The sequence below is a fragment of the Trachurus japonicus genome, chromosome 6 (genome assembly GCF_045865225.1).
Source record: "Trachurus japonicus isolate A0001 chromosome 6, Traja_1.0".
Classification (NCBI taxonomy): domain Eukaryota; kingdom Metazoa; phylum Chordata; class Actinopteri; order Carangiformes; family Carangidae; genus Trachurus; species Trachurus japonicus.
The window spans coordinates 12,299,981-12,322,725 of NC_140912.1; the positions used below are offsets into that span (position 1 = coordinate 12,299,981).

General features: G+C 43.1%; 1 protein-coding gene across 3 annotated transcripts; it reads left to right on the forward strand.

Moving 5' to 3' along the window:
* The first annotated feature begins 6,500 nt into the window (after nucleotides 1–6,500).
* Nucleotides 6,501–21,770, forward strand: rfx7b (regulatory factor X7b). 3 transcript variants are annotated; one of them, XM_085778852.1, is made up of 10 exons: nucleotides 6,501–6,929; nucleotides 9,307–9,340; nucleotides 11,116–11,200; nucleotides 11,712–11,751; nucleotides 11,845–11,967; nucleotides 12,059–12,175; nucleotides 13,125–13,209; nucleotides 13,311–13,518; nucleotides 14,218–14,513; nucleotides 15,502–21,770. In XM_085778852.1, the coding sequence occupies exons 1-10, from the start codon at nucleotides 6,802–6,804 to the stop codon at nucleotides 18,910–18,912; spliced, it is 4,527 nt and encodes a 1,508-aa protein (XP_085634978.1). In that variant the 5' UTR covers nucleotides 6,501–6,801; the 3' UTR covers nucleotides 18,913–21,770. The 3 variants fall into 3 exon arrangements, with proteins under 3 accessions (XP_085634978.1, XP_085634980.1, XP_085634979.1); XM_085778854.1 differs by having other exon boundaries at nucleotides 11,116–11,201; nucleotides 11,647–11,751; nucleotides 15,502–21,764; XM_085778853.1 differs by lacking the exon at nucleotides 11,712–11,751 and having other exon boundaries at nucleotides 11,116–11,201.
* The last annotated feature ends 975 nt before the right edge of the window (nucleotides 21,771–22,745 follow it).

Sequence of the window (22,745 nt, forward strand, 5' to 3'; positions counted from 1 at the left end):
CAGTCCTCGGTTATTAAATTCAATTTTTGCAGGATATAATTTTTTGAGTTGCACAAAATCAGATCACACTCCAGGAAGGAAAAAAAAATCTTTATTGATATCGCTGACCAGTTAGAAGAAAAAAAAAAACCTTTGCAGTCCGAAGTCATGGTTGTCCTTTTAGTGTGCAATATGCTGTTGTGCATACTATGCCTTCAACACACATTTCAAGTGTTGTTGGCATATTCCTCATCGTCATGCGCCTGATTTGACATGGCTTAAATAACTATCTTCCTGCCAGTGATTGGCATTCACACAAGAAGGGGTGAGTGGGACTGGGGAGCAGATGGTGACATTCCACATGACCAAACTGATCAATCAGCATGCTGGGACGCAGGTGCAGCACAGGCGGGCAGCACCACACCATCTATTTCACCATCTACGGGGCACAAATACATGGGCACCAATCGTGGCACCCTGAGGGTCTGCATGCTCCTCTGTCCCGCTGTGCCAAGGTTGATGACATCAGAATTTCCCATCCGCTCTTCCACAGGACGCCAAGAAAAAGGAGGAAAAAAAAAAAAAAAACTCTGTATAAAATCTGCAATAACATCCTGGCCCGGGACAGGTTGTGTAAATGACGTCAAATTCAGGGACTCCCATATTTCACCCTGGTACTTAGCTGACACACCAAAGGTAAATTCAGACATTCATTGGCGTATATGATAACAGCATTTTGGGACTAAAATGGCTAAAATGACTTCCTTAGTGCAGGGAGACTGTGGATTCTTGGCTTATGTCACATTGTTACATGACCCCATCCTAATATTCAGGTTTAGCTTTTACAGAAATATTTTTTCTTTTCTTTTTTTTGCTGTGATTATTTTGTTCTTGGTTATTTGTTGCTAAAATGTCTGACAATGACAAGAAAAATGTCAGTTGTAAATCCCCATAGCTCAGTGTGATGCATTCAAGTTACTATTTTTGTCTCCCCAAAAAAAGAAAATAACAAAACAAAATAAATATTCAAATATGCCAAAACAAATTAATCCAATGAAATGCAACCAATGAATCGGGGCATTTTTGTAAGAAAAACCAAAAAAGAAAAATATGGATAAATACAGTATTAACAGATCATCAAATTATTTCATGTCATTGCACTGATTGACTAAGCAAAAAGCTTTCATTACCTGCCTAGTCCTATGAGAAACACATTTGTTGGATTGAATGCAGGTTACCATCAACATACGGTAATAAGATAACACTAATGTGGTTTATACTGCACATGAACCATATGATGCCACTGTAATATAATAATATAATGTGTTTGTAAATGTTAAATCTGGAATATTCTTTTGAGGATATGCCAGTGAGTGCATCTCACAAAGCAAACAGGCCTATACTCTACGTGTGCAGGAGTAAGAGGGTTGACCATGGTCTTTGATACCTGCTGGCGTGACTCTGTGCTGAGGATCTACTACTTCAGGATAAAACCTGGACGCAGTGAGCTGATCTTATAGTCTGGCCTGAGTGCTGAGGGGAGAGGGGGGTGTAAGAGGATTGAATCGGCTGTGGCTGCACGGCGCACGTGAGAGCCAGACTCACCGACCTCTGCACCACGGTGACCTCGCTGTCCCACATTCAGCAGCACCTATGAGGAGAAGACGGGTGGTTTTTAGGTCACTGTCGGTCTAGTCTTTGACCTGGTCAATATTCATGCAACACGTCATGACACCAAAATGCTACAACAAACAAAATACAGTAAGAGGTGTTTAGAGAAGTAAACATGTTAAAATGTGCCATTAACTAATGCATATTTTAAATAGCAAAATGTTCTTTATTAACTTTAATTGGTGTCTCATTGAATAAAATTAGAATCTGAAAAAATATAAACAGTGTTTGGCTGTGACGTATCATCCAACCTGGAAGGTTTCAGCTTTACTTTTACGCATTTACATAATTTATTTTAACATATGTCTTATCATTTCAAATAGATTTATGGAAAATATCCCCTTAAATTACTTGTTTTTAAAAATGTAAATGTATGTCACAGCATAATGTGACATTTGCCCTCCAAAAAAGGCATGTTGTGTTAAAATGAAGCAACAGGCCGACATGTGTCTCAGAGCTACACAGACTGCGCTGAGGAGATATTGTGGGGTGCGAGTGCGGTGACCACAAAAATGGCAGCCACTATAGGAGGAGTGTTGTGTAAATCTTAACATTTGGAGGAATGAGCAAGGGCAAAGACTGCTGAGATGAGACCTTCCAGCCCAAATCAGAAGTGACAGAAGATTGACAGTAAAATAAATCAGTCCAGAATAGCCAGCAACCCAAGGTCAAAAATAGAGTGAGAAAACAATGACTAACAAGGAAACAACATTTTCTTGAGATTTAGATGAAGTGTCACCGTTCCACACCTCCGGTGTTGTTAACAAGTCAGCAAATGACAGGGTTTGATGGATGTGTGTGATACGTTGTGGAAAGAAGGAGAAACTGTCAGGAATATGTGAATGTTGAAGCAGTTTCATCAAATCACAGCAGCAACAAAAATAAAACACGTACACTGTCTGATCAGAATGAAATTGATTCTTTGATAAATGTTTTAAAAAACAACTAAATTAATGACATAATCCTGCAACTTTAGTTGGTCCAGTTTTCTTGTTGAAAAATATGTAACAGGAGCTCAACAGTCCTGAGTAAATGCAACGCCAGTGTCATTTTTATTGGACTTTAGTTTGATTTATAAAAAGTTTAATTTGAATTTCATACACCAGAGGGTGCAAAGCTCAACTACAAGACACTCCATGTTCTGTAGCAAAGGAAAGGGGAGGTGTCATATTCAAATATATCATACATAAGATATGTCATATTAATAATCTTTTCTATAATTATTCTATTACCTCATCTCACATGGCTCCCTCATATCTGTACATCATCTCTGTCTTTTTTTATGACATCCCCCATGATTTAACCTTTTGTTAATCAGCCAGCACTGTCCACAGGATATTGTCAGTGTAGGTCTTCATACAATTCATGGAGGAAAAAAGTTGTTTCAAATGTTTATGGAAGATTAAAGGGAAACCAAATCAAGTATGTTTCTTGTCACACACTTCTTCCCCAGGTGCCTGACCATTATACACAGATACAATTTGACCATTTTCTGTCTCAGCGACAAGATTCATTAACCTGTGCACATGCAACATTTCCCTGATTTAAAGCCTTAACAGCAGAATATGTTAAATTCATGATATCACCTCAGACTTTGGTGTGAACTGCGTTCCACCCTGTGGGTGAATCTGGTGAGTTTTGGCTAAAAACATGTTGGGCACAAAAGTCTAATCAGTTCATCCTTGAGTGAATGTCTGTGCCTCAAGGCAGTGGTGAGATATCACATTCAAGAGCCCAAAAATGTGTTTTGTGAAGTCACATTGACCTTGACCTTTGACCTTTTCCCACCTAAATCTAATCATCTTATTTTTGAGTCTAAATTTGAAGAAGTTCCCTTGAAGGGTTTGTGTTCAGAAGGCTAAAACTGTATTTGTGAGGTTGCCATGACCTTGATCTTTGACCACCACTCTCAGATCATTTCAACCTTGAGTCCAAGTGAATGTTTGTGTCAAATCTGAAGAAGTCCCCTCAAGATGTTACTCATAAATATTGTGTTCACGAGAATTGCATGGATGTACAATCTTAAAATAGCCCCAACTGTCACTGGTTCAGGTTCAGGTTCAGGTTCAGGAGCTCCCTGTGTTACAGGATGAAACTATTCTGGACAGCAAGTATGTGCAAATGCAAATTACAATATGTTCTTATGATACTAACAAACCATTTTTCTCCAAATAGGAAAGTCAATAGGGGCGCTTTTCATTGGACCAGTGAAAAGACTCAGCCCTCTACACTTCAATGGACTGATTTGCACCAGAGATAATGGAGATGTTATAAACTCTAGACATTAAATACAGATTGCAGGAATACAGGTGATGTTTATTTAATAAAGCCCAGATCATAGTAAGCAGCTTCAATCTATTTCAGATATCATGGATTTTTTTCTTTTGTTTTGTTTTTTTCTTCTCTGTTTTACATTTTAAAAAATGTGTCATTTCATCTATATCATTACCTCCTGTAACGTGCAATTACTTTCAATATTTTGAAAATATAACAACTAACCATTCACACATAAATTAAATGGTATTGGTGCGCTGGTTTATGAAAAGTTTCTGACATCATGACGTGTAAAACAACAGTCCTAAAACATGGAGTATTGGAAAAACACAAATGTTGAGTGTGGCTTCTTCTTCATTGTGTAAACAGATGAAGATTGTGCCACTGCATTAGGTCTGTACACTTGGATGTCTGACCTGGGCCTCTGACTCCATCACCAGAGTCTGAGAGACATTAAATATACAAGTAGGTATAAACAAAGCTGGAGCGTCTTGCTGCAGAACATGACGCAGTGTAGCAACATTTCTATTATATGATCCTGTTATTCTTATCTCACAGTCAGACATGCACATACATGCTTTTCCCCATGTCTGTCTCAGTCTATTGCTGTCTTGCATTATGTTTCATGACTGTGGTGTGAGTGGATCAGTCAAGTGACATTGCCTGTTTCCATCAACAGATGGCAGCATAAAATAAGTCATGATGAAAGAATTTATTTAGGTCTTGTTTTTCTTGACCTGGTGACTTCATTATTCTGTATTTTCACGTTTACACTCTCATAACATGGATGTATAGATCACTGTTGATTATTTGCTGGCCGAACACAGTGATTATGATCAAATTAAAGGCACATTATGTGAATTAACTGTCATTTAAGGCAGGTTTAACATTGCGACATAAGTGACGCCTATATTTGTATGTGGTACAGACTGTCTCATTTCAGTTCATCCTCAGGTTATTTTTTACGCCAACACTGTCTCACATTTCAGGCGAAGGGAAAAAACAGTGAGCAGTGTGATGAGCACAGAGAAACCTGGAGACAATCTGTCTGGAGGTGGTTTGGTGTTTGTGCATTTCCTCCACGAGACTCCGATCAGATGATCGTTCGATGGGAGCGCATCGGCAAATATCGAGATCAATACACGCGCTGGTAAATGACGGGTTTACATGTTGGAGTGATATCACCCCGGCTGTTTACCCGTCATTGTCACTATCTGCTCAACCAGCTTCCTGCACAGCGCCCCCTGCGGCCCACAGCGGAACTACAGCACACACACCGTGTCGAGTTAGACACAAGTCAAACACTAAACTCCCGGTCAGGATTTTAAAATTAAAAGTCTGTATAAACATGCACAATTTACTGATTCTGGTTGGTTAACAAAACCGGTTGATTATGATTATTTTTTATGAAAAAAGAAAAAGAAAAGAAAGAAAAAACATGCACATCTTGTCTTTGCCTGTTTTATCTGACCAGTGAGATTGCAACTGGAAATATCATCACAATTTGTAATAAATGATAATAAAGTTTTGTCTGGACCCAAAGTGTACTGTGCTTCTCTGTGTCTAGGTTCATGATTTTTCAAGTGTGCATTAAAGGTCAAGTCAATTTTATCTAGAGTAACAATTCACAACACAGTTAGCCTATCTCAAGGCACTTAACAAATAGATAAGAAAACTTAAAACAGTAGTCAAGTGCTCATATGAAACCTTAACTCACTGTAATCTTCCCTCCTCTTTATGCTATAATGATCTTCCTGATGTGGGTCCAGTGTAGTTGATAGAACATGAAATGTGTGTTTATTTTATGTTTTTATTTTTACAATCAATCTCTGTAGGCCTATGAAAACACAAAACAGGCTATTCTGTGCTAAAAAGATTATCTCATGAAGATGCCCACTTGCTCATCATATCAACTTCTACATCAATTGGAAATATGTTAGGTAGGGATATGAAAATGGCCTTCATCTCTGTCTGTCCATCCATCCATCCAGGGCCGTTGTATAGGGGAGAAGGGTGATGACAATTCTAGGGGCCCATATTACAGCAGGGCCCCGAACAACCCCCAGTATCCTAGTCTTTTTTGACTAAATTATTCTGCGTATAACCCTGACTAAAACTCAAACAAATGCTGCATCAGCATCAAAACAAAGCCACAAAACATGTAATATTCATGAAATACGGTTTATTTTCCAAGCAATAACCCCCTACTTTCTTATAAAAATGATTTAGTCCATGCTAGAGCAATAGTAGCTCCCTGCAAACTAATAATAATAATTGGCTATACTGCATCAGGCACTGTCAAGAACAAAGAGTAGGAGAAATGCATGATAATAAATGATCAAATAATACATAGTCTAAGAAAAAAGCGGTGAGGAAAAGTCAGGGGGCAGGGGCCCACTTCAATGTTCTTTCAGGGGGCCCAGAATTCCTAGCAACGGCCCTGCATCCATCCATCCATCCATCCATCCATCCATCCATCCATCCATCCATCCAGTTGACCGGGTGAGACTCGGTGCTTTTATTTTGAAGGTGAAATCGCGCCGTACTTCCGGCCTCTCCCCTGCAGTCTGCGGGTGACTTGACGCGGACGGCTCGTCTGTAGCTGCTGCTGGCTGCTGCAGGCGTGCTATTTGCGGCAGCGGAGAGAGAGAGACCTCCTCGAAATGCCTTTTGTATGCCCGGGTGTTTTTTTTTCCTGTCTGGTTTTGTTTTGCCTTCGTGCCGGGGTCCCATCACAGCGTTTGTAGCCATGCTCCGCGGCGGATTCAGCGGGCTGTCCTAGCTGCCTGAGCCGCTCCAGCAGCGGTGGGTCCGGTGCAGTGCACAGCCGGGGATGAGGCCTACTTGTTAAAGCTCCCCCACCACCCCTCCATCGCGATGGCTGATGATCAACAACAACCTGGTCAGAAGCCTGCCTCGGGATTAGGCTCTCTTCCAGCGCTGGTCCCGGGACTGCAGGGGCCGGAGGCCAACGCGTTACAGTTCAAGATAAAGAATTCAATTTGGTAAGAGGATGGACACGGAGCTGGAGCAGCCCCACTGCCCTTTTCGCTAGCCGTAGCCCCGTAATTAGCGTATCTAGCTTGTGTGTGAGTGGCAGCCAGGGAGGCAGAGAGCTGCACAAAGCGGCTCCGACCAAAATATATATTTATATATATATAAAAAAAATAACACAAGTGCTGCCGTGCTAAAACCCGTGTTAGATAATTTAACCCGAAACATGGTGTGAGCGAGCAAAGGGTGCTGCTGCTGCTGCTGCTGCTGCTGCTGCGCTGTCTGCAGCCTGAGAGCAGCAGCAGCAGCAGCAGCAGCAGCAGCAGCAGCAGCAGCAGCAGCGACAACACGTTAGCGTCGGTGTTGTAGGTGCAGCTGTAGTAGCTGTGATCATTAGTATGGAGCCACGGGAGGCCATGTTATAGATGACACCAGATCCACCGGTGCTGCTGATGCTCAGGATGACAGGTGTCAGAGCAGACACACACACAACACACACACACACACACACACACACACACACACACACACACACACACACACACACACACACACACACACACACACACACACACACACACACACACACAGCTCCTCCTCCGTCTCACCGCTGTCCACGGAACCAGCTGCTGATCATATTTATAGTACCGTATTAACAGGATCAATAATGGGTGATGATGAGTGATTGGTTGTTTTAACATTTCTGTATTAGACACAGTGGTTTTTGACTAATCTGCATACAGTTTCATTTTGATCGCTCATCAGTTCATTGAAAATCGATCTGATCACTGTGCGTTTTATCATCTCAATCACATGTAGTTGTCACAGTGTGCAGTGGCTTTGGAGAGAATTCAGACAGCCCCAGTCTGCAGAAAATATCCCACTCTGTCAGTAGGGTGTTGTGTGTGTTTTAAGGTTTTTTTTTTTTTTTTTTACAGATTTGTGTTGAGAAAAATGTAACCATGACTCATCTACATAAATAATCAGACTGTACTCTGAGATTCAGCTGCATCATTTGATGAACCCGCTTTGATTATGTTTGAGATCTTTCCATGGTTGTGTCTGAAATCACCATTAACTGAAATCAAGATGGGTAATTATGGTTATTAAGTACAGCACTATATATATTTGATCTATTTAAATATGAATTTCATGGTTGTGGAAAATCCCCAGTTTCCCACAGTTATTTCGACATGTCGCAGGTATAAAAATAAAGTGAGAGATGATGACGGCTGAATTCCATTGAACCGCCTCAGTTCAGGGTCCTGGTGTTGACCGTGCTGGACCACTGACCTATTACTGGGACATTTTAAAAGAACAAAGTTGTTATTAATGTTCTTAGCTTCACATGTTTTTTCCTGCTTAGGTCAGTGAATAAGTGTCCATGGCATGTCCTCTATTTCCTGCTTCAGTCCCAAACATGTGACAATTACACCAGTGTAACACTATGATGATATGATGATGATGATACTATGTGTCTGAAATTTCTTAGAGGGCTCCATGGCGTCTGCTGCATAAAAACATTTAGCTTGAATAAAATAGAAAGTGGTTTCAGACAGGATCCAGACCTGTGGCAGATTTACTGAGGACAGAGGTTGAGTGTAACGTACGCTCTCACCTCTCTTGCTTGTCAGACCAAAAACCAGGTCGTTAGGTGTAAGGAACTCTATGTAGCCCGTAGTGATTGTGTAATGACACAGCATAGACCCACCTGAGTATGAAACCACATCTTAAGCTGTGAGTATTCCTCAGAGAGCAGATGGCTCCATCGTTGTGTAATGGAGGAAGTAAAAAGCCAGTCAGACTTTTCTAGAGTTTGGGTCCACCCAGTTCTGGTCAGGCTTAGGCTGTGGGAACTGCGATCAGCTGGTTAACACCATCTCTACATCAAAAACACTACGTCGTATACGAAGCATACAGCCGACACAGTGCAGGAGAGGCTCTGGGATAAGTCTCTGCATGTCCTTGAATGGCCCAGCCAAAACCGTCCCATTGAACATCTGTGGAGAGACCTTGAGAGGAAGTGCCAGGAAAAAGACTTGGAGGTGTAATGACTCTTCAAGGGACTTCAGCAAAGTGCTGAAGAATTATTATGATGTTGTATTGATTTTGTTTGAATACTTTCCAAAGCCATTTTATGCCATGATACCTATTGATGAGGTTTTCAACATATAGAGTTGTGTCATTTAATTTTGGATATAAAAAAACAAAAAACAATTTATCATCCCTAGTGTTTTCAGACTGACTGTTTATGTAAAGGCTTGTCTCATATCAAAGAAAAACACGCCAACAGGGTTAAGAAAAATCAAGGAATCCTTTATGTGTCGGTGTCGTTTGAAATGTCATTTGCATTCAACAGTCTGCTTTTGTCTCTGTTTCTCATTTCAGTAAATCTGTACAATCAAAAGTGGACAGCATATTGGTGAGTATCTGTAACAACCTGTCCTACTTTAAAACCGTCTTTATTTGTTACCCAGCACTCTGCCACCGCCTTGTCAGAGAGACACAGTCGACTGTTTATCAGTGGATCATAAAATAAGAATATATAAATGTGTGTTTCATGCTCATAACCTGATTAAGTCACTTACTTGTCCCTACGATACACAACTGACAAACTGAAATGATGCAAAATAAGATAATAACATTAAAATCTGCACTATAGTGTGCAATATATTAAATACATGTTCAATCAGTTTTTCAAAATATAAAAAGGTACATGACATGCATGTGTTTATAATTATTTAGTATCAGTGTACCAATGTTTTTTTTTTTTTAAGTCTAACTGATTTCTATTATGTGCATGTTGTTGTGGATTCATCTGAGCTGAAGTGTTGCACACCTTGTATTCAGCAACAATCAAAGCTGTGATAAAGCTTTTGTCTATTTTTATGTCAGCAGTAAAAAAAAAAAAAAAAAAGAAAAAAAAACTGACACGAGTAGGTATTTTAATTTCAACAAGTCTGTCTGTTGTTTGGCAGTTTTCAGCAGCCAGGTTTAATCCACTGGACCTTAGATAAATATCCAGCTTTTAGCACATCTGTGTCTCACATCTGGAGAACACTGTACATGTACATAATGTAAAGATGAGGGGACAAAATATCAAAAACCTCTAATAGGGGTGGGTAACATGGTTTTATTTCATTATTATATTGGTTTGTGCACATACTGATGTTTAAATCATATACAGCTCATACAATCAGATTTAATGTGTTTGCTTTATTTACCTGATAAATCAAGACATATCATTATATAGATGCAAAAAAATCCTATTTGTATAGATATTATGTAAGTGATACGTTTTTATATCAACAAGTAAAATCTCTGACAGTTGATGTTATATGTCACCACATTACCCAATGATAAATTAAAATAACTAGATTATTTTATGCCCTCTTTCTAAAGGGTTCAAATTTTAAAACATTTTAACATGCATGGAGGAAATTTTCCATAAAGGCGTCGGTGTGTAGATCGACACATTTTAGATTTTATGATACAGTATTAATATTAATGTGTGAGGTGATGTTTGCATAGTGGTGTTTGATGTTATAGATTTTTGACATCAAGTTTTTCAGTTCTGAGACATTCAAACATGCTGGAAATAATCAGATTATACAAATGAAATCGAACATCTCAGGTTGTCATGGTTACCAGTATACAGTACATGCAGATGGCAAGTGTGTAGGAAAACAACAACAACAACAAAAAAACCTGTAAAGGAACGTAAAAAGGTCCAAAAGAAGGAAATAAAGCGTGTGAGCAGAGAAGGGCTCGGCTAATTCGCTCAGTGCTTGTAGGGATGAAGTGTAGTAAATAGCATTTTCATTCACTGCTCATTGGCTGGCAGCCCCTCTCCTCATTCATTCAAGTGTCCGTTTCCCTAGCAACAAAGAGACAAATAAAAAGAAACAGGTAAGGCGAAGCCATTCTTACACACCGAGTGACAAGCAGATGGGCTGGAATCAATAGCGAGGACTGTGACTGTCAAACCTGAGCAGAGTGTAGTCAAACCTCTCCGACGGCCCTGAAATAAGGTGCAGATCCTTTCAATCACTGCCATCTTCTGACTCCATTCTCTATTTAACAGTCGGTCGTCATGAAACATACATTTATACGTTCAGTTTGCACCTGATCTACCTACAGTTGCTCTGAATCGTCCTTTGAGAGGGTTTTCCCTTTGTGATATTTTCATTTTCGCAGCAAGATGTTGAGAAGTTTACAGACATCGAAAAACTCTACCTCTACCTTAAGTTGCCTTCTGGTCCCAGCAGTGGCAATGATAAAAGGTAAGTCACAGTGACACTCACACACACACACACACACACACAGATACACACATTTAAGTTTTCCACTTGGCGCTTTGCCCTTTTATTTATTTATTTATTTTTTTGTCTCTCACACACACGTGGCTGCTGCGTTGTGGCTCTCATTGCATTATTGGTGCTCTTGTCTCATTGCTTGTCAAACTTTCAAGTCTCTACCCACTGGCTGCTACACAGACACAGTTTAGGCTCATAGCTCCTAGACATAGGTTTCTTTTTTGTTGTTGTCTTGTGACATTTTTGGGGGGCGGGGATGTTGGTGTTTTTAAAAAAAATATTTTTCTTTGTACGAAATTAACACTAATTTTCCAGCTGTATGATTGATAATCATGATAAGGGCCGGGGGTTATAATCATGACAATCATGATAATGCAAACCACTGATATATGTAGATTTTTGCTATACCTAGCTGTCTGTGTTTCATTTGTTTCCCCATATCTATTCATCACCCCAACCCCCAAATTCTGCCCATTTGGACTGAGAATGAGAGGGGGTCCTCCACTCCTGGATTATGGTATTGAAGTTTCTGTATTAACAAGAAATGATGCGTACATGTCGAGGACGCCCCCCCTCACCACGCCTGTCTCTCTTATGCACCTAATTGTAGTGATCAGAGTTCCATGTCATCAAGCCGCACTCAACAGATGTATGCGTTCAACTGGATACGGAACCACCTAGAAGAGCACCCGGAGACCTCCCTCCCAAAGCAAGAGGTCTACGATGAATACAAGTGAGTGTGGGTCAGGGGAGGAGGGGAGGAGGGGAGGGGGTGGGGAGGGCGGTTACCTCTTAACCTCACGGTGGATTTTCTTTTCTCACAGGAGCTATTGTGACAATCTCGGCTACAATCCACTGAGTGCAGCAGACTTTGGGAAGATCATGAAGAATGTCTTTCCTAATATGAAGGCACGTCGACTGGGCATGAGGGGCAAATCCAAATATCCTTTCATTCTGAAGAAGCAGTTGGCAGAAAGACCCCCACTGTTTGTGTTGTGTTATTTTTTTTGCCTGTGTTAGGGGTTTGGGTTTGGGTTGATGTTTTTTGTTGATAGTGCTCTCACTCAGATCTGGATCAGGGCTCATATTACTCCTGGCTCCGATTGTCTTGTTTTTAAAAAATATATAAAATCAAACTGGCACATAAAGCAGAAACTGCTGATTATAAAGTTCAGCTGTTGACAGCCGTTCTTGACCAAAAAGTGGATCAAAGTGATCAATTCTGGAAAAATCTGTTTGTTTGTTTTTTGAGCCAAGTATTTATTGGCATTCATATGTATTTATAACAGATTTTTCTTTGTTACATACATACAAAGAAATCAAAGTTACTCAAGAAATGAACTGAACAGTCGAACCAATAACAGTTTTGGACAAATCTGTTTAAACTGTAAATGTTATCAGTAATATACAATATGAGGTAGGTGGTGTCAACAAGACCCCAGTGAAAAATTAGATTTCTTACAAAGTTATCAATTCTCAATATAAGTTGGTCATTTGTTTTTGTTGATATATTTTAGGATGATGTAATACTTGTGATCCAGAGGATTGTAGTTTATTAAAAAGCAGTGCCACATGCAATCTTTAAAAAACCTGCTGCTGCTGTGTGTTCACTACTGCCAAAAGGTCGTTTCCTGTGTGTAGCCACAGCAGCAGCAGCAGCAGCAGCAGCAGCAGCAGCAGTCACAGAGTCACAGAGCTCGAAGGTTAATGTTAAGAGTTGTTGTCAAAAGAGCTTCTTTGTTGTTAATGCAGAGACTGGCAGAGGATAGACCAGACAGAAGAGAGTCTCAGGCGCTTTTTAGCTTTGTCCAGACTCAACAGCACCGACATATTGTGACTGTCTGTGTATCCAGAGTCACAGTGTGTTTAGAAACCTTAACTCCTTCTCACATACTGTTATAGCGGGTTAAGGAAGAAAGCTTTTGTTCACATGCCGTCTTTACCCAACCTGGATCTGCAGAAGTCTGGCGATGGGGTGAGTTACATCATACTGGTTTTTTAAAACAAAAAAATAAAAATGCAGTGAAACTTTCAAACTCGTCTGACGTTCATCAACTCGCATCTGTCCGACCGTAGTGTGAGCTGATGGAGCCGAGCGGCCAGTCACCAAGTGCTGAAGATGAGATGAGATCTGCTGCCTGCGGTCTGGTGTGCGAGTGGGCACAAAAGGTCCTGAGCCGTCAGTTCGACAACGTTGAGGACCTGGCCCGCTTCTTGCTCAATAGCCACTACATCGGTACTAAGTCCATGGCTGCACTCACTGTTATGACGGGAACGCCCACAGGTAAAGATGTGTCCTCTGATCTGTTGTATCCATTTATTATACTGCTGCCTGTGTGCGTCATACAGATGAGGAGGGTTAATGCAAGATACATGATTGTTTGTTCACGCTTGCCACAGTCTTATTCACAGGAATAAACAAAAGGCCCTGGGAGAAAAGTTGATGGACCTTAATTTTATTTATTAATGTTCATGCCTCATACATGTCGCCATCTCACTGTAGATGTGAAAGCTGTAAAGAAAAAAAAAAAAAGCAAATGATGAATTCTTGGAAAATTCAAAAATTCATTCACACACTTAAGTGAACCGTGATAGTGGGGCCTTATGTTTTCTCAACAGTCAGATCTCAGTGTAACGCAGCTATTCAACAGAAATTGAAATGAGCCTAAAATCAAAAGGAGCTTCATCAGCAGTCATTATTTTATCATCATGACACACGGTTAAAATTTGATTTTAATGGGAATTTGAAATTTCACACCATCAAAGAATAATAATTACATAGTTCAGTCCCACTATACACAACATTAACCCTTTCTCTACTGTATACCTGGCTCAGTGTCCTGCTGACAAATCAGAGTGAAATTTAAATAAATAGTTACGTTGTGGTTCATGAATGGAAATAATTCCTGATATTCTGGATGTTTACAGTACCGTATATCTGGCTGCAAGCTGCTAATCATGATCTTTGAATTTCTCTCGACAGGAATGAAGACACCGACTCCTGCCTCTGCGTTTGTGCCCACAGCGGAGGCCAACTCTTTCCAGCCCCAGGTCAAGACCCTGCCGTCGCCCTCTGTTGATGCAAAGCAGCAACTGCAGCGAAAGATCCAGAAGAAGCAACAGGAGCAGAAGCTCCACTCGCCCCTGCCCACCGAGGCCCAGGTCAAGAGAGCGGAGGCCAGTACCCCCGGCCCCACCATCCCCTGCGGCAGCCCTGCTCTGCTCTCCCCTCAGCCCACCATAGGCATCGTGGTAGCAGCTGTCCCCAGCCCAGTTACGGTATGAAGCTGAATCTTTTATCTATAACTGTGTGCATATACAGGTGCATCTCAATAAATAAGAATATTATTGAAAAGTCTATTTATGTCAGTCATTCAATTCAAAAAGTGAAACTAATACAGTATATAGATCCATTACACATAGAATTAAACATTTCATGTCTTTGTTTAATTTAATTTCTTTTAATTGTAATGATTATGGCTTACATTTAAAGGGATAGTAGTATTTTTTTAAAGTGGGGTTGTATGATCTACAAATAGCCCCTAAATACTTGAATTGTAGTAGAAGACTCTCTGCACTCCTCCCGTTAGCATTGCCAGCCCATAGCGCTGCCCAGAGATTTACAACATACAGTGTTGTGAACAGACCCAAAGAAACAGCCTATTTTCGCAGCCTAAAAGAGGTTTTACCTGGAATAAAAAAAAATTATATTATAGCGAACAATGGAACTGTGTATTTTTTTTCAGGTAAAACCTCTTTTAGGCCACGAAAATAGGCCGTTTCTTTGGGTCTGTTCACAACACTGTATGTTGTAAATCTCTGGGCAGGGCTATGGGCTGGCGTTGCTAACGGGAGGTGTGTAGAGAGTCTGCTACTACAATTAAAGTATTTAGGGGCTATTTGTAGATCATACAACCCCACTTTAAAAAAAATGCTACTATCCCTTTAATGAAGACTTAAAATTCAGTATCTCAAAAAATTACAAAAGAAAAAAAAAGCATTTTTTATATGGAAATGCACTCAATACTTGGTTGGGGCTATTTGACTTGGACGGACTTTCCTGATATGTCCACATATCTTTATTGATTTTTGAACTTGGTACATCATTCGTCCAAAAATATTTTGTTACATCTTTCAAGTCTTTCAACAACTTCCCTCCCTCCCCCCAACCCTGAACTTGGAGCCATCAGTTTAACAATGATACTTTGATCCCATCTGTATGTTATTGATAAATACGCTCAAAGATACTGTCATGTTTTTCTCGCAGGTACAGAGGAGCAGGCAGTTGATGACCTCGCCCAGCCCCGTGGGGACGGCCGAGGGGAAAGTGTTGCCTGTTAATTTCCAAGTGGTCACCCAGTCTCTGAAGCAGTCCCCCAAAACCCCCCAGAACATCTCCGCTAGTCCCGTGGGCGACCGCCTGGCGAGACACGGTACAAGATACGCCCAGATCCTGCCCAAGCCCTCCGCCACCAGTGCCATCACGCTGCGCTCGCCGCCCACCCTGCTCATCACCAACAGCCCCATAAAAACTGTGATGCCCACCTCCCACGTGAGCTCGGTCAACGTGGTGAAGATGACGGCGATCGCTCTGGCCCCCAGCAGCGGCAGCACCACCGTGCGCCCCGCCTCGGCCGGCATCAACACCACGGCCGCTCTGGACGATTCCCAACACTTGCATCACGGCGGGAGCTCGGCCGCGCCTCAGTCCCCCGCGGTCCGACCCGGCGCTCCGACCTCCACACTCGCCCTCTCCATCGATGCCAAAGTGGTGTCCGACGCCGGGGGCAGCGACAACAACCCCGGCGCCGAGAAAACCGCCCTCGGGGTCAAAGAGGAGAGAGTGGCCAAGTTCCGGGCCGCCAGCGAGCCGAGCTTCCTGGTCAAGTGTTCCCCGGGACCGGACAAGGGGCTGAGGATAAAGAGCGACCCCACGTCCCCGCCCGCGACAGTAGCTGTAGCTGGGACTCAGGACAGCAATAACAGTAACTGCCACGACAGTACTTTGTATTTGACTGTTGATAATCACAACTCCAATAGCAACATGTCCGCCGTTACCCCGACGTCGAAGGATCCCTGCTTGGACGCCAAGAGCCCCAGGAAGCGCACGGGCCCGGGCGGGGAGGCCCACGTGATTCCCGTGAAGAGGGTGTTCATCTCCCAGCAGCCACTGACCGTAGTCGACAATCCAAAGCCTGGAGTCAGCGCTGCAGTGAAGAGGATCCCCCGCCCGGGAACGCCCGCCCGGCCGGAGAGCGCGCCCTGCAAAGTGACGGTGAAACACGCGGCCATCGGGCCCACGCAGATCCTGGCGCTCTCCGACTCGCCCATCACGCACACCCAGGGCTCCCAGACTGTCGTCAAACCCCAGGCCTTGGTGGTGAAACGCGAAGACCGTTCTCTCAGCGCCGACACCAGCACCGGAGCGGCCGGGAACAACCCGTCGGATCAGGCGCTGCTGCGGCAGATCACCGGCGGCGGCGACCCTCGCGCCGTACCGGCCAACTCAGGAGCACACGACGCCTCGGCGATGAGCGACATAAAGAGCACAATATGGGAGGAGGGGCAGCTGGACGAGCTGCGGAAGCAGGCGTTCGCTCAGCAGATCCCGGCGGAGCACAAACAGGCCGCCGCCGACCAGCTCTCCATCATCGCCCCGCCCGCCGAGGCCTCGGGCCAGCTCGCCCTCACGCAGGAGATGGTGGACTTCGCCGGCTCGCAGTCCAACATGGACTACTTCCCGTTCAACGACGACGACATGACGCAGGACAGCATCGTGGAGGAGCTGGTCCAGATGGAGGAGCAGATGAAGCTGAAGGGTCTGTTCAGCAGCTGCGTGGACGTGTCGCTGCAGGGCCAGTCGGCCGCCGGCCAGGGCTCCATCCTGAACGCCCACCAGGCCGGCGCCGCCTTCTACCACTCCGCGCACAGCAGCACCACCCCCGTCCAGACCCCCACCCCGACCCCGACCCCGACGCCCACGCCCACCCCGACTTCGGAGATGACGATCGGCCACGGCCTGACGCGGGAGAGCCCCTGCTCCCGCATGGCGCCCATCACCCCCGTGGACGGAGCCATGGGCCGCCACACGCCCATCAGCACGCCGCTGTCCAACTGCAGCAGCAGCGTCCCCCCCAGCCCGGTCGAGTGCAGGAACCCCTTCGCTTTCACTCCCATCAACTCCAGCATCACGGGTTACCACGACGCCAGCATCGTGTCCAGCAGCCCCGTGAAGCCCATGCAGCGGCCCATGGCGACGCACCCCGACAAGGCCAAACTGGAGTGGATCAACAACCGCTACAACAGCACCGCCGCCGGCCCGCTGTCCAACCACAGCATCGGGATTCTACCCAGCTACCAAGACCTGGTAGACGACCAGTTTCGCAAACCGCACGCGTTTGCAATTCCCGGCCAGTCATTTCAAGCCCAGTCCAGACAGGACGGCGCTCACTTTGGCCGTTTGACTCCTATTTCTCCAGTGCAGCAGCAGCAACAACAACAACAAACACCACAGCAGCAGCAGCAGCAGCAGCAGCAGGTGGCGACGGGTGTAACTACTCCCACCAAACAGGAGAGTTTCGCTGTGCCCGCACCGCTGGACAACAAAGCATCCACCTCATCCGCATCCGTGACGTTCCGCTGCCGCAGCGTCAGCCCCGCGGTGCGTCAGAGGAACTTCAGCGGCAACACGGGCCCTCCGACCACCACCGCCACCAACGCCGCCACCACCACCCGCGCCGCCGCGGTGTCGCCCTTTAACTCGCCCATCACCTCGGAGGTGCTGAGCATCCTGTCCAACAGCCAGACGGCGACGTCCGTCCACAGCATGGCGCAGCGCAGCCAGTCCGTCCCCCTCAGCATCATGATGCAGAGCGAGATGCTGCCCGTGCAGGGCCAGAGCAACACCGCCAAGATCACCAACGTTCTCCTCAGCAAGATGGAGGCCGACGGGGACGACTCGGTGCGCGGCCTGGGCATAAACAACCTCCCCTCCAACTACACGGCCCGCATGAACCTCACGCAGATCCTGGAGACCACGCCCGGTTTCGCCGGAGGCGGCGGCGCTCACCAGACGCAGCTGCCCGTCAGCCCCGGCCCCGCCGCCTTCGAGCTGCAGCAGCACGGCTACCTCACCGCCGGCGGCGGCGGAGAGCAGGTGAGTTTCTCGACCGGGGACGGCCAAGCACAAGCGGGTCCCGCCGAGCAAGACCAGCAGCCGCAGCCGCCGCCGCAGCAGCAGCCGCCGCCGCCGCAGGAGAATCCCGCGCAGACACAACCGCAGCTCCTCCTCCAGAGCACACAGCAGCAGGAGGCGGAGGACGAGCAGCAGCAGCTGGACTTCAACAACACTGTCAAGGACTTGCTGGGGGACGACGGGCTCAACCCCAGCTCCCAGTTGGTGGGTCAGGTCGCCTCGGAGCTCAACGCCGTGGCGTCCGACTTCTCGAACGACATCAGACTGACCTCAGATCTGTCCAGTAGCATCACTGACCTTAACACGTTGGACACCAACCTGCTGTTCGATCCCAATCAGCAGCAGGAACAATATGAAGATTCAACACTGGAAGAACTGAAGAACGACCCGCTTTTTCAGCAGATATGCAGTGATACTGTGAACTCTGGTTTCGACTGGCTAGAGAGCAAAGACCAGCCTACGACAGTAGAGATGCTGGGCTAACGTTATCTTTTACTCTGAATTCTGTTCTCTGTTGTTTGTTTGGTGCGTATGTAGTATATCTGTTTTTAAACTATAGTTTGTTGGGATTTGTCTGGACTTTGCCATTCGTTCTGTTAAAAGTGCCAGGCTTACCAGAAAATCTCTCCTACTGACGTTTCGTTACTTCTCTCCTTTTTCATTTGTCACCCAGAGTTTTCAGTACTGAACCACTTTTCTCCCTCATCTGAAAAATCAGAAACGTAAGCATTTCTAGTGAAAGGTGTGAGTACTTGGTGGCAGCATGCACTTACAGGAGCAGATTTGTATGGTATGAACATTAAGAGAAATGTAATCTTCCATGTTATAACCAGTCAATAATGCAATATTTGTATTTAATGATTACTTCATGAAAGTGAGATGGGTAGGAAATTTGGCACAAAAGACTTCACCAAAAAAAACAAAAACAAAAAACAAACACGTATGCTGTTGTATACTATTTTCAGTGTGTGCAGTTCAAGTTCAACCAAATGGAAACAATATTGGGATTGTAGTATATGCACATAATAGTTGTAGTACATTTGCCTGCCATATCTGAATATTCAAAAGGGTAGCATCTTGAGCTGCCAGGTGCTGAATTTATGACATAATCTTTATACTTTATCATATACCAAATCAGTGGAAAACTGATTCACATCTGAGCATTGTCCAAGAGTGAAATTTTCTTAAAGCCTATACTTCTTGTACTGTTTAATATCTTATAAAGGGAGTAGATAAATCAGTAGGGAGAGGATGGGAATTCAGCCTCTTTGTGGACTTTACATTGAAAGGAATCAACAACTGGCTGCCTTATTCCCAAAGTCCAAGGCCTTATGCCATCTTTAGAGAGACTGTATATAGTATAATGTTAAGATATCTTCAGAACCATCCAGAGCTTCATCATATCAAGGCAGCTGTTACTGTGATATTTTCAGTACTATTTCTTGTTCCGTTTTTGTTTTGCAGTGTTACAATATAGACACGTATTGTATAGGCTAACGACTACACTGTGTGTGCACTTATCAGAAATGGATTTCGAGGAATCTGATACGCTGTCATTTCACGAGAACCATGGCAGGCACACTTTCAGTCATGAGATTTGTGTTTTTTTGGCATGCTATACTCCCAGCTTGGATAAGAATATTAATGGTATGGAGAAGGCTTACTTGCATCAAAGGCTAAAGGCTGACATGTATGTTTCGATGTCATCTTGAGATCAAGAGGAAAAGAAATTATTATGTTTTTGGAGATCCAGCCTTATTTCCATACCAAAGATGATCTGTTGGAATAACATAAGAGATTATTACACATAGAGACACTCCTAGTAAACATTAACAACATCGGGAAGCGGGCAGCCTCGGAGATATAAAAAGAGTTTTATTGCATTTGAGGAAAAGGGTTAAGTTGCATAAAATCTTATGTACAGTATGTAAATTTGTGAAATGGTCACTGTCCTATGTTTTATAGGTAATCATGGACCTGAAAGCATGTTGAAACCATCACTGCTAGCCAGGTAGGCTATGTGATACAGTAGGATGCTTGCTTGAGTTTTTGGCTATTGTCAATGTTGTATAAGTCATGTTTAAGCTCCATCTGTAAATAGGATAGATACATAGAGATTTGATGTATCAAGACACTATATTATGGCCATTATTCTAGCTAAGTATGTGCCATTTAAAAGAAAAAAAAAGCTTAACAAATCTATAGTCGGCAAGATACTGTATGTTGTGTGTTACATTTCTGGCTCAATGTGTCGTAAAAGTAATGCTGTCTGGTCTCGCTTGCTGATTTTATTTTATTTTTTTCTATTCAAAGATAATAGGTCTCTGCGGTTGCAGAAGTGATGTGTGCTTTGAGCAGGATCAATAGCATGGTATATTGAGAAAAAAAAAAGTTGTGATACTGTTAGCTGGTTGCAAACATCTCTGTGACAGACATTGTGCTCGAAGCCTTTCAGCAGACACTGGAAAAAAAAATATTACTCATGTTTCAACAAACTTTGGAGGTTCACATTATTGCACTAAATTTTTACGACACATGGCTTTGCCACATCTTTATGGACAAATGTAATGATGGATGCCCGCAAAAAAAAAGAAAAAACATTTTTTATGACAAAATGAGTAAGGAAATTTAACTGAATTGTCAGAAAATGACTAATTGTCTTGTAGCAAAATGTGCATTAATCTCAGTGAGATACACATTTCTTACTCATTCTCATACATGAGAATATAAAGCATTGAGGGAAAAAAAAGTTAAATAACCTTTTAAAACCTACATGCTCATTATGTTGATAAATGATTGTACGCACGCATGTGTGATGACTTCTGTTGTACTTTGTATTCTTGGTAACCACTGTCTTCTGTGATTTGGGCAGGTTCTGTTAACCAGACTGGCAGTGCTAGTTTTATTACATTACTTTTGTTGTGCCGTTTACTAAGTTAATGTTGTTCTATATGTTATGTTGACTGTTTTCTGTCGATTTTACATATTCTTATTTTGTTAAATGCATTTGTGAAGAAATTTAACATTTTCTCTTTTTTTAACCAACAAGGCACTGATATTTGAATTTGAGTGAAGGAAATGCACCTCTTTATGTGTACAGGAGCTCCATCAAGCAGTGACTGATTCTTTACCTTTGACTGACCCAGAACCAACTCTGTTTGACTATCTTGTCCATTTCTACCAGTAGAAAAAAAACCCTCCTCTGTGGTGTTGTCTGGTGTACTGCTTAATGTACAGTAGCTTGTTAATATTGCAAACGCGTTGTTTCTTTTTTCAATGGAAAGTACTCACTGGTGAGATTTTTAAAGTGGTTTTAAAAGCCAATAAACTTTTTTAAAGAATGTTCTTGTGTGATTATGTGCTGATGATTTTGTATTTTATTGCAGTAAATAAAAAAGTGACAGAAAGTGGCCGTGCAGGACTTAATTGTCATTGTAGTTTAATATTAGGAATATTAGACATTAAAAGGTGAAGAGGTTAATTTATTAACTGAAAAGTTTATTACGTATCATTGTCAATACTGTAAAAATATAACGAGTCACTTTTAGGAGAAAAATCCAAGATCTTTCTGTAACACTTTACAATAAGGGTCCCTTCATTAACGTTAGTTAGTACATTATTAAGCATTAATATATAAACTAATGTGTTGAGTTTACCATTTACCATAACTAATTACATTATTCAACTTTTATTATTACTTAATAAACTAACTTTGCGTAGTAAACATTAATTAACTGCTTACTAATAGGCTACGTTAATTAATGTGTTTCCTAATCCTAAGTAATACATAATGATTGATAATATATCTGTAAACAGTTAATTAATGCTTAATAATGTACTAACTAACATTAATTAAGGGACCCTTATTGTAAAGTGTTACCGATCTGTCTCCAATACAAATGTTGCAAGTAAAAACACACAGTTTTGATTGGATGGCACGAATTATGACATTATGGTATTGAATTTTCCAGACATTATCATAATACTGCTATTTATTTACTTTTCTTAAAACCTGGGAGTTTTTAATATTTTACCAATCAAGTATATGCAACAAAAAAAAAGATCTCCATCACCCTTCTGACATGAGGTTAGAGGTCATCAGCTCTTCAAATGACCTCTAAGGTCAGTAGGGGGTGGCCTCTCCTAGAGACACGCTCCAGCCAATCACAGCCCAGCTCGTTGCTCCTCTGCTCGGCTTTCCCAGGGCCTCGTGATATTCATAACATGTTAATGACCTTAACCCTATTGATCATGGCCAAACAGCCCAACCTTTAGCCATGTGGAGCCCGGTGTCACCTCGACCTCCACACCACAAC